This window comes from Lepus europaeus, chromosome 1 (assembly GCF_033115175.1).
Source record: "Lepus europaeus isolate LE1 chromosome 1, mLepTim1.pri, whole genome shotgun sequence".
NCBI classification, from domain to species: Eukaryota; Metazoa; Chordata; class Mammalia; order Lagomorpha; family Leporidae; genus Lepus; species Lepus europaeus.
This window is the reverse complement of record NC_084827.1, coordinates 114,615,235-114,628,067: the sequence shown is the minus strand read 5'-3', so window position 1 is coordinate 114,628,067 and position 12,833 is coordinate 114,615,235. Positions and strand designations below refer to the sequence as shown.

At 37.0% G+C, this 12,833-nt stretch overlaps 1 protein-coding gene across 2 annotated transcripts in view; it reads right to left on the bottom strand.

Annotated features, from left to right (window-relative positions):
- DYNC1I2 (dynein cytoplasmic 1 intermediate chain 2) overlaps positions 1–12,833 on the bottom strand; it is a 65,536-nt gene that overhangs the window by 35,111 nt on the left and 17,592 nt on the right. For both annotated transcript variants that reach the window (XM_062187797.1, XM_062187796.1), the window contains exon 4: positions 3,147–3,237. In XM_062187797.1, the coding sequence (XP_062043781.1) occupies positions 3,147–3,237 (91 nt within the window). The remainder of the gene's footprint in view (positions 1–3,146; positions 3,238–12,833) is intronic.

Below are 12,833 nucleotides of genomic sequence, written 5' to 3'. Positions count from 1 at the left end.
TTGTTAACCCAAAAGGAGTTCCTATGAGATGGTCTCCAAAGAATGCTCTATCAACAGCCTTTACATTATATAAGAGCTCCAGCTGTTATCAACGACATAAAGCTCCTTGTTGAGGATATTATTTAGCCTAAAATTAAGCAAGACTTTACTTCAAAATATAGTCAGTACTTAATGCACATTACAAAACATACGTGATTATACTCATTAAAGTCATCTTCCAACATATAAAATTCCAATGTAATCCAAACCTTGAGAAATAAACTGACCAAAAAATGGGAAAAAACACCAAGAGGAACGGATTACCCTACTGAATAACTTTCACCTACATTTTAGAGCCAACACAAGTAACTGAGACAGTGAAGCACAAACTTCATGACATGCAACTTCCTAACCTACAAAGAGAAATAACATTTCTCATGGCCTTTTATATTTATTCACAAATATCCACCAGCCCCAATGGAAATTCTTGGCATTTAGAGTGACAGACATGTTTAGATATCATATTTTGTAACGCCTCCTCTATCTTATCCTGTTCCTTCAGTGTGCTAATCTTTGATTGTCTTGGCCAACTAATGGAGCTGAGTGGCCAGGATCATATGCCTTCCACACTTCCATGCATCTTCCTATGATCATTCTTATTATTCTTCCATTAGCATCATGCCTATTCAATATTAAGTTAACTTGGGCATTCTTTTTAAATGTTATGTATTTAGAAATGCATTTTTCTCATTATCAGTATCACCATCAACAGTATTAGTTCTCCACTATGGAATCTGGAGATGATAGAGTGGAATTTATAGTTTCCTATTTGTTTGTATGTGTGTATATAAAATACTCAGCCCTCTTGAAAATTAGTGTTTCAAAGTGACTCTGTAATCTCAAAGGAGACAATGTAGGTATTCAGATTAAAAAACTATAAGGTCACCTCATTCAAGGATTTTTTTTTCTCCCATTAAATTTAGAATTAATTTTGTATTCATTTTTCTAATTAGAACAAATATCCCTTGAAATACATTATGCATTTTCTTATCTTACTATTAATGATTAAAAACCAATACTTGACACCAAACATAAGTTAGCATATTAGTCTTATAGCTTTTCAATAAAGTGAGCAGTTATCTTTAAATTAGTGCACTAGACTACAAGCAACGGCCTATGGACATTTTCTTTACTGAGGTAACACAGAGTGCTCAACACAAAGTTGGTAATTTGTTGAATATTTGTTCTAAACATGAAGAGATATTTTTGTTAGCAGTTTTTAATATCCCTGTACCCATTTAAAGGTCCTCTAATAATCTCTAGATTGCCCAGGAAACTCAAGAAGGTACATCATAATTTATAATAATTTTAAAAATCAAGTAGATGTTACATAGTACTTTTGAAAGCAAATTTGCTGGCAATGCATTAAAACAATTTTTCTCCTATCAAAGTCAGCAAAAATGAATTCATAAAGTATCTATAAAAATCACATATAATGTCAAATAAAGAAACTTAATATTGTAATCTTAACTTTGGAAATGTTTTTATTATGATAATGTTTGTTATAGAAAGAAAAAGAACCCCTCACTTGAAAATACCAGTTGTTTATAAGGTATTTAAAGGAATACAAACATATCTGTATAAAAATACAAATGTAAGAAACAAATTTATCCATAACAATGGATTTAGACTAGTCTTTAATCTGTAATACACACTATCTTACAAGGTATTATTTTATTTTAATTACTTCTGAAAAGGAAGTTTTGATTTTTTTCTTAAATGAATTGTCACTTATCTACAAGGGCCATAGTGTTTAGATTGGTAATTTTGCTTCTGGGTGCAGAACACCTTTGGGAAGCACACCTTAAATTCAGACTGGCATCTTTACCGACCTTTTCATTGTTAACAATCTGATTATTCAGAAACTGGTTAGATATTGAGTTTATAGATCATCCAGTCCCCTTGTTTCTTTTTTCTTGCCTTCTCTTGTAGACACTCATTACTTATTTCTAATGTAGATCAAAGGGGTTCAAGCATGAAAAAGATAAACCTTCTAACTTCTAACCTCATGAATGTCACAAAAAAGATAATGCTTCACTCAGTGGGACTCGAGAACAAAAAAGATATGGTAACCAAAATGCTTTATGAAAAAAAGGCTGAATAGTAATTCTACATATATAAATACATACATTACCCTGGCCAGTTCTGAAATGAAAGTTCACAAAGAAAGAAAAAAAATCAAGAGGGTGATGCTATCAAATTATCACAATTAACTGGCCAGAGGCAAAATAAACCACAGTGTCTTCAAATTGGTAATTAGTTCTGAGATGGAGATGTTAATCAATATTCTCCTTAACTTCTAAGTATGTATTAGTTCTCATTAAAAGGTGTGTTAAGAGACTTTCTTGGAGAGGAAATTTTTCCTAGTCTAAACTAGCTATATTTAATTTCATTTCAGCTGTAAAGTCAAAAAGTACAATGCTGTTAAGTGAAGATTGGCTATTATTGTGTGTCTGTGAGACAGAGGGGGAGAGAGGGAAAGAGAGAGAGAGAGAGAGAAAGTAATAAAATTTTCCAATATGATCTTTGGCAGAAAACTGATTCTTATTAAATTTTTGAAAAATTTTTGAAATATAGTTTTACAATAAAGATGCAAACTCAGCATAACTTGGCAGTAAACACTCCATATTTTCTTAGCATTTAATTCTTATTCTTGGTATTTTATAAATTAATAGTTTCTATCATAATTAGCAGAACTAATGACTTAACAGAACAGAATTGGGCTATTTAATTGAAATGTTTAGACTTTCCAATTACTGTATGAGGGATTAATGACAGCAGAGAGGTTTTACATTATTTATACACAAAATATTCACACACAATAACCAATATAAAGTTTGCTTAAACAAAAAAATTAACACATTGGCACTTTCAAAAAATATAAATAATTTGTGTAAGATCATTCAACTATGTAGAACTAATGATAGTTAAAATACTGTAAAAAAAAAAAAGCCCCTCATTCAATTTACAATAGAGACTCTATGCTATTTACATTTTAAAAATGTAGGATCATGTAAACACAACTATTTACAGTCCCTCTAAAGCATCAGCAGTATACAAGCACTGACTGCATCCTACAATGAAACATTACAAGGAAATTACTGTACCTGGATCCCACGGCGCCATCTCCAGAGTCCTGGCTGCCAGCTTCACTTGGTGTGCTCACAGATTTGGAGGATGGAGACATAGGAGGAGGGACTAGATAGTGAAATAGACAGGTATCCGCTGTTACTACACGGAGAGGCTGCTCAGCTTATGACGTTTCAAAAAATAATTTACGTGAAGTAATCAACAAAAAGAAAATAATGGCAAACCAAAAAATGAAATACATGGATGAAAATGAATAGTAGAAAAAAAGGGGAAAAGACAAAGTTAACAATGCATGCTGAAGATTTGTGCAATTTCTCTGGCAAAATGCATTTGGGATCTATGTTAAAAAAAAAGAGGGGGTGCAAAATTATGGAAGGATGCATCTTTATCTCATCCATCACCAAATGTGGCCACTAATTTTCAAAGGAGAACATTCCTTTTCCCCCTTTCTAATTTCTTACTTTTAAGACCACCAGGTTACAAGCATTATTTACAACTGCTGACAAAAATTAAACCCCCAAAATATGATTCATGAAATCATTTCATCTCCAGTTTCCCAAGATTAAGTTTTAAATGTTAATTTGTCTAAAAATTTTTTCCTTCAAAAAATAATGTCTAAAATTATTTTGTTCCCCCCCCCCCCCAAACCAAAGAAACAGCAATTTAGAGAATGACCAGAGCTAAAGGAATGGCTCCTTTAAAATGCCCATTAGTTTCCAGCAATTTGGGTGAAAAATGCAAACAGGCTATAAAACAGCATGCCTTCTTGACATGATGCACAACATAAAGTGATACATGCAAATTAAACAAGGCAAGACTTATGGTAACTTCCTTACCCCAGTATTCAGAAAAAACTGAAGTGTACAGACAAAGATACAGACACCCAAAATATTCTTAATCCCTTCTTATAGAAAAATACATTTTTCATAGTATATAAAATAAACAGCAAATGCTTTCCCCTAAATTGCCAGCTTTTAATATTATAGAACAACAGCTAAACGTGCACTTTTCATGCTACGACATTTATAAAACTTTTGAGTACCGTTAACAGAGAGGATAGGAGGATCATTACTGCCATCTTCTGGTTAAATTTTATCATACGTGTCCCCAATCCCAAGTATCCTTTTAAATTAATTTCTCAATGTGCAATACTGTAACTAACAGATCTTATATTAAATTAAAATTCTTTAACAATCTACTGGAAAGAAGGTCCTAGTCATGTATGAACTGAAGAAATACACATTTAAAGTTTGTGTTTTTAGAATAATCTCATTCTAAATCCTTTAAATTATGCTTAACTGTCTATACATGCTACAGCAAAAACAATGGATTTGGTAACCTAACAAAATATACAAGTATAGTATGATGAACTGCATCTTAAATAGATACAAAACTTATCCTCATTTTTTTCAATGCCAAATTCTATTGGTAGCTAGTAAGACTAGAAGAGGAAAAAAAATCCTAGTTAGAATGTTTATTTCCTGAGAGACAGGATTTGATTGATAATGTTTTATAGTCTTGAAATTTAAACAATGTTTCTAACATTCTGATTAAATCTATCAGAAACAATAACAAGACCAAAGAGTCTCACATAGTTGCGTGGGGATGGCACTGTGCTAGCTGCTGTATGCCTAATTCAAAAGTGCCTAAAAATGACATGGATCTGAACTGGAGGAATATTAATGTCCTCTAACTTTCCTTAGCTTAAATTTCCCCATCTTCAGGTCCATGTCTCCCTATAAGGCTTCCCTTAGGCCAAGATCCAGCTATAGGAATAAAGAGTAATACCTAAGAGTGGCTTGCGTACTGTACTACAAACACAAATAAATGTATATTAAATTACAGTGAAACATCATGTTTTCATATTAAACATCTTCAAAAAGAAATTTTGGATTCTTTACATTATGTACTTCATTTTCACATTCAGAAAAATAGTTTTTCCAAGTATATATATTAGATAGGAGGAAATAGTAAAATTCCTATCAGTCTAATCATTTGTGATAAACTACAGCATTCTTCTCCAGTCTAATATTCTTTTTCCCTTTTCTGGTGACTTCAAGTACCAATAATTCCACTCAAGAAGTCAAAAGAATCTTACTTGATTAAGACAACATTAAAAAAAAAGTTTACCAAAATTCTTTAGGGAAATAGGCTAAATAATAATCATATATATATATATGATACTTTAATCTAGCCAGTTCTGAAATTAAGCTTTAAGAAAAAGATAAATCAAGAGGGTGATTTCACCAAACTATCACAGATACTCAGCCAGGAGCAAAATAAATCAACAAGATTCTAAACTTGTAATTAGGTAGATATTTCCATCCCACAACTATGCTTGTCCAAAAGATTGTTTCAAGTCAACTAATAGAGAGGACTCATAAAGAATTCTTGGTTCTGACCTACCAACTTTATCTTGCAATAGTTATATATACCACACAAGGAACAAATTCAGTAAGTGGAAATCACTATCACTGCAAAAGGAGAAACGCTAATTTTTTAAAAAAGGGACCAGTTGTGTTAGTTGGTGGCTATTGCATTTTTAACCCAATTAGTCTAGAAAAACTGAAGAATACAGCAATTACAAAGCAATGCCAGTATATATATATATATATATATACATATATATATATATATATATATCTATCTCCTAGGCTTCAACAAATCTCTAAAAACAAATGAAAGCATATATTTAGGGAAGTAAAAAAAAATGAACGACTCATGGGCTCTCAAATCTAACAAAAGATTCATTCTGAAATTAATTTTCAGAATGGTTTGAGTCCAATCAGCTTTGAAAATAACATAAGCCATTAATAGTTTTTACCAAGTATTTTAGATACGATTTGCTCAGTAAGAACAGTGATTCAAATTAACTTTACTTCACAATTCTGAATGTAAAATAGCCTAACATCAGGCTTTAAATGGTATAAAATAATGGAATTAATATAAACATAGGAGAGTATGTTAAAAAAGTTAAACCCTGTAAAGTTTAGAGCAAAGATACTTAATCCCTTGAGAACCATGGGAGAAATATGAAGCAAAAGGGCCAGGGTTGGGGGATGAAGGGCACCCTACACCACAGCATTCAGATCCTGTGAGTATGGGGTAGGAAATATCCAGCCTGCAAGTAGGCAAACATTTACCCAGCCAAGGTAAATGCTAGCAAGATTTGAAATTCAATAAATCTGTAACAGGTTAATTTTTTTAAAAGATTTATCTTTATTTATTTGAAAAACGGAGTTACAGAGAGAGGCAGAGACAGAGAGAGAGGTCTTCCATCTGCTGGTTCACTCCCCAAACGGCTGCAAAGGCTGGAGCTGCACCTATCTGAAGTCCAGAGCCAGGAGCTTCTTCCGGGTCTCCCACGTGGGTGCAGGTGCCCAAGGACTTGGGCCATCTTCTACTGCTTTCCCAGGCCATAGCAGAGAGCTGGATGGGGAGTGGAGCAGCCGGGACTTGAACCGGCGCCCATATGGGATGCTGGCGCTGCAAGCCAGGGCTTTAACCCGCTGTGCCACAGTGCCCACCCCACAGACTAATATTAAAGTTGACAATTGTGTAAGTCCCGTGAATGATGTTATAAATATCCACATGACCCTTGGCAGAAAAAAGGTTTCCCACTCCTGAATTGTCAGTAATATTGCAAGACTGATTTTAATGTTCCATGACTAAAAGCCAATCATAAAGCCCTAACCTGTCAGCTAAGATCTCGTCCTCTAAGGACATAAAATTTACATTGCTGCCTTTTGGCTTATGGTGAAACAATGATAATATTTTAAAATCAAGGCCCCAAGAATGACATAGACTCAGAATTAGCATTACATCTGGGCCAAACACTCAGAACTGCACAGAAGCCAAGGATGAAGCATGGTACAAAACCCAACTATTTTTCAGGAGCACAGGAAAGTCTCTGGCAAGAAAGGGCTTGTATCAGGAAGAAGGACCCACACGTGGCAGAGAGCCAAGGGAAAGTGAATGCAGAGAACGGAACTGCCGGTAGATGTCAGGGAGAAGGAAGGAGTGACCTTCCAGAAGACCTCAAAGTTGTGAGGTCTCTTCTAGCTCCTCAAAGACAGGCAGTGCTCACATGGCCTGTATTACAATAACGCCCCCTTGTGGAAGTAAGTGCTCCTAGCCTGGACTACTAACATTTAAATAAATAACTGTTTTGCAAATTTTACTTTTGTCCTCTTGAAAGATATTGCTCTAAATCTTAACTCCCTGAAAAATCTCTCCCTTTTCTAGGCTTTCACCAGATAATGAAGTTTAAATACCCTTCACTTATCTCCCTTAAATGTTTCCTTTATTCTCTTCTTCAATGTAATTCAGGGCATTAATTCTTTAGAGTAATAAAAATTAAATTTTATAGTATTAAAACATGACAATGGGGCCGGCGCCGCGGCTCAATAGGCTAATCCTCCGCCTTGTGGCGCCAGCACACCAGGTTCTAGTCCCAGTCGCCCCTCTTCAAGGCCAGCTCTCTGCTATTGCCCGGGAGTGCAGTGGAGGATGGCCCAAGTGCTTAGGCCCTGCACCCCATGGGAGACCAGGAGAAGCACCTGGCTCCTGGCTTCGGATCAGTGCGGTGCGCCGGCCGCAGCACGCCGGCCGCAGTGGCCATTGGAGGGTGAACCAACGGCAAAGGAAGACCTTTCTCTCTGTCTCTCTCTCTCACTGTCCACTCTGCCTGCCAAAAAAAAAAACAAAAACAAAAACAAAAAAAAAAAAAACACATGACAATGGGGGCCAGTGCTGTGGTACAGTGGATTAAGCCACTGCCTGTGAAACCAGCCATCTCATAATGGAACGTCAGTTGGCGTGTCTGCTGCCCTGCTTTGGATCTAGCTCCCCGCTAATGAGCCTGGGAAGGTAGCAGATGATAGTCCAAGTACTCAGGCCCCTGACACCCAGTGGGAGACCTGGATGGAGATCCTAGCTTCTAGCTTCCACCTTGTCTAGCCTTAGTCATTTAAGCCATCTGGGGAGTAAACCAGCAGACAAATGATTCTGTCATTCTGCCTTTTGAATTAATTAATTTTTAAAAATACTACAATGAGAGCCAGAACTGTGGCATAGAAAGTTAAGCCTCTGGCTGCAGTGCTAGCGTCTCATATGGTGCTGGTTAGAGTCCCGGCTGCTCCACTTCCAATCCAGCTCCCCGCTAATGTGCCAGGGAAGGCAGAAGATGGCCTGGATACACTGGACCCTTCGGACCCAGCTGTATCTCCTGGCTCCTGGCTTCAGTCTGAATCAGCTCCAGCTGTTGTAGCCATTTAGGGAGTAAACCAGAAGACAGAAGATCAATCTCTCTCTCTCTCTCTCTTTTTTTTTTTTTTTTAAAGAGAGCTTTTATTTAATGAGTACAAATTTCATAGGTACAGCTTTAGGAATATAACAGTTCTTCCCTCCTGATCTTTCTCTCCCTTTCTCTCTGCCTTTCAAAAAAAAATAAATAAATCTTAAAATGACAACAAGGAAAGCATTCTAGCTAAAATTCAGATTTAAAATACTCAAAATTTACAATATGGGGGAGGAGGGATGAAGCAATACATATGTTGACTAGCAAACCTATTTTTCCTTAATAACAGAAAATTCAGATAATAAGTTATCACAGTAATCAATGTATACTGCCCCACTGAGACAGACTAAAGCTACAGGGTAACTGACAGTATCTACTTTCATTTCTCCCCAAGATTGTCAAACAGTAGTTATACTAACATAAAGATATCTAACTGTAAGGAAGGCATCTTCCTTCTCCTTCCCTACTTTTCCAAAAACCAATTACTGATATTGTGAGTTACCTGTGACTAGTCTAGTGAATAGCGACATTTGCTGTAGAGGGGAGATGACTTGGAATGGCAGACTTTTGACCAAGCTCACAAAGAAGCCTCTATTCAACTGACGCTGAGCCCCATTGCCAAGAGGACTCCACCTGGCTGAGGCCCTGGACTTCTGGGGATGAGCCTGAAGGACCAGCTTCAGAACAAAGTCTGGACATCTGCATAATTATCTATTAAGTAGACTCATTATTTTATTTCTAACCTCCCCCTGAAGATACCCTTGTCCTTTAAAAATCCCTCTTTGCTGGCTTATTGTGTGGAAAGAGCACATTTTGGATCAAAAGATCTCTCTCTGCAAGATGCTGGCTTCCTGAAATAAACACTTTTCTCTTACCGACACTCCTCTCTGGAGCACTGGCTATCCCGGCAAGCAGCACCGGTCTGATTATTTGCTCGGTAACAGATACACTTTACTTTTTTTAGGTTATTTATGTGACAGAACTCCACGTTTGACATAACATATATTTAAACTTGTGCCTAAATTCACTTTCTGAAGATTGGCCACTTAGAAGTCTTATTTTAAGAAACACTGAAATTTCCATTTCTACTTTGTATTTTCTTAATATTTGAAGAAAAAGATCTGGTTGGTGGTGTTGTCTTAAAAGCAGAAGGCTTTTACGTGGCCTTAGCAGGTACAAAGACATAAAACCTAGTAATAATTACACAAACATTTGTATGTATGGCTTATGCTAGCTCCAGGGATAAAAATGTAATATATTGTCCCTGCTCCCAAGAATTTCTGACAAGAAAAGCAGTCAAATGACTAAACAGACAGGGATCTAATAATGAAGATAAGTTAAGAGGTTTTATTAGCTGCATCCTTTTTTAAACAAATTACTTCTAGTAAAATTTTAAAAGGAAAAATTTCATTTTAGGAAAACCATAGGTCGATGCTTTTAATAAATCCTTATGTTTACTACAGCAATACTGTTATACTTTACAATTTAAAATACTTAATTTCAATATAGAAATACTCTTTGTGTAAAAAAGAAAAACAAGTAGTCAACCCGGGTCATAACAAAAAGATTTTACTGTAGGTTACTGTCAAAAAAAGTTTAACAGTCATGGCATTCATTTGCATCCTGAATCCTTCAGACCAAATTATAAATAAATACTGGAGTTTCAGGCGTAATGTGTTTAAGGATTATGAAATGTACTTAGCCTAATTTTCTAACAGTTGGGGGATCATCATAAAGCCTTTAACCCTTCACAAGGTCCAAGGTAATGGTAAATCTGCCACTAACATACAGAAAATGGTGTAGAAATAAGAGCCTCAAACACAGGAAAAGACGTCTAGAAACTGACTTGGGAACTTAAATGCTAAAATCTTAAACACATTAACCTAATCCAAGCAGACCCTTTGTTTATTTCCCTAGCTTCAGGAGACTCTTAGTTCAATGTTTATTGGCTCATGCTGCTTTGATAAACATAATTCTTTTTTTTTTTTTTTTTTTGACAGGCAGAGTGGACAGTGAGAGAGAGAAACAGAGAGAAAGGTCTTCCTATGCCGTTGGTTCACCCTCCAATGGCCGCCTCGGCTGGCGCGCTGTGGCCGGCACACCGCGCTGATCCGAAGGCAGGAGCCAGGTGCTTCTCCTGGTCTCCCATGGGGTGCAGGGCCCAAGGACTTGGGCCATCCTCCACTGCACTCCCTGGCCACAGCAGAGAGCTGGCCTGGAAGAGGGGCAACCGGGACAGAATCAGGAGCCCCGACCGGGACTAGAACCCGTTGTGCCAGCGCCGCAAGGCGGAGGATTAGCCTAGTGAGCCTCGGCGCCGGCCCTGATAAACATAATCTTACATGCCTCTACATTATCTAAAACTTCAAGCTAACATCAAACTCAAAAGAAAGCAATGACATTTGGCTTTTTTTTCAAAGTACTCTTGTTCTCTATTTCCTGGCACTGTTCTATCTTGACCAGAACTGAATCTCTACTCTTAATTGCTGACAGCTGAAATCTCAAGAGTCAAACAGTTAATAACCATTAAGGTGATATTCAATTAAGAGGAAGATATTATCTCCTCCCCCAAATGCCTTTGCTGCAAACTAAACCACACGATATATTCTGTAAAAAGTTTTATTAATAACCTATATTTAGAAAATGATAGGACATGAAATATGATTTCCCCACTCCCTTTAGTAATTAATCCAAATATACAACATAGTTTAAATTACATACAAAATGTCCTTTAAAGATTTTCAATGGCTAATCACATTCACAAAATATGTATTTTAATTCAAAACTAGCTATTTGCTAAATTCTCTCTGCATAGTTTAATTTAGCAATAACATCAAGCTAACAGCTTGAGGTTTAATAATCTTCTCTTCTTTCATTCTCCCTCCCTCTCTCTCATATGTACATTCACAGACCAAGCCAATAAAACAAATGGTGGCATAAAGAAAAACAAGCGAATGATCTCCATGAGAGCATCCTTCCAAAGCAGGGGTAGGGAATGTCTGGCCTGCGGGCTGGGGTCCTACAAGGCCATTTGGTCCAGCCCTGCCAAGGCAACCATAGGTGGGACTAAAAATTCAGAAAATCGATAGCAGACTAATTTTTAAGCTAATAATTTTGTATAGCTTGTGAATGTTATAAATATCAAAATGGCCACTGATAGAACAAAGTTTCCCACCCTTGTTCTTAAGTTTAGTCTAAACAGCACATGCTATGTAAATATTAAAATGCAATATCAATACTACAATATTTACCTCAGCTAAAAATACTTTTTCTCTCCAGTTATCTTTAAGAGGAAATCAGTTTGCTATTGGCTGGAAATGGTTGAAAGACATTTTTATCTTAATCTACTTTTTTTAGATCCAACACTCAAAAATTCAGTTATCTAAATGAGATGTTTTTAAGCTATGATAATTGAAGGCTAGTTATAGCTATAATTGAACAAAACAGTTTTTAGTCTCTATAATAATTTGGTTTAATGACCCATCTAAGACATTGTGCCATTGGGGCCAGTACTGTGGCATAGCAGGTAAAGCCACTTCCTGCAGTGTTGGCATCCCACATGAGCTGCAGTTCGAGACCAGCTGCTCCACTTCAAATCTGCTCTCTGCTATGGCCTGGGAAAGCAGTGCAAGATGGCCCAAGTCCTTGGGCCCCTGCATTCGTGTGAGAGACTCAGAAGAATCTCCTGGTTCCTGGCTTTGGATTGGCCCAGCTCTGGCCTTTGTGACCATTTGGGGAGTGAACCAGCTGAAAGAAGATCTCCCTCTCTCTCTCTGTCTCTGCCTTTCAAATAAATAAATAAATACATCTTTAAAAACAACCACCACCACCACCACCACCACCACCACCTTCCACTGGCTCAGTCAAGGCTGCTGTGGCAATTTGGGGAGTGAATCAGCAGATGGAAGATCTCTTTCTCGCTCCCTCTCTGTTATCCTGCCTTTCAAATAAACAAGTAAATCTTTAAAAAACAAAAAAGCCCTCCCATTAGAACTCCTACTATTGGCTATGAGGCCCTATATAATCTGGTCTCTGCCCCATTTTTGCTCTTCTCCCTCCCACACATAAAAATGGCAACCACACCGGTCTAACTAAAATGAAGGTCTATTCCTTAGGAACAGTGTACTCACTATTTCCTCCACTTGGACTATTCTTCCTCTCAATCTTAGCATGCCTGGCTCCTTTCAATCTCACGTTATCCGTCTGCTTCTCCAAGAGGCCTTCCTGAACAGCCTCCCTAAAGCTGCTCCTCGAAATCTCATCCTGTATCACCACGATCATCTAGAAGAACGTAAGCTCCTAAACAGCAAGGCTCCTGTCTGCACTGTTCACAAACCCAAGCCTCGGTTACAGAGGTACTCAATATTTTTAACTAATGAATGGATAAGTGTTTTTTCTAAGCACT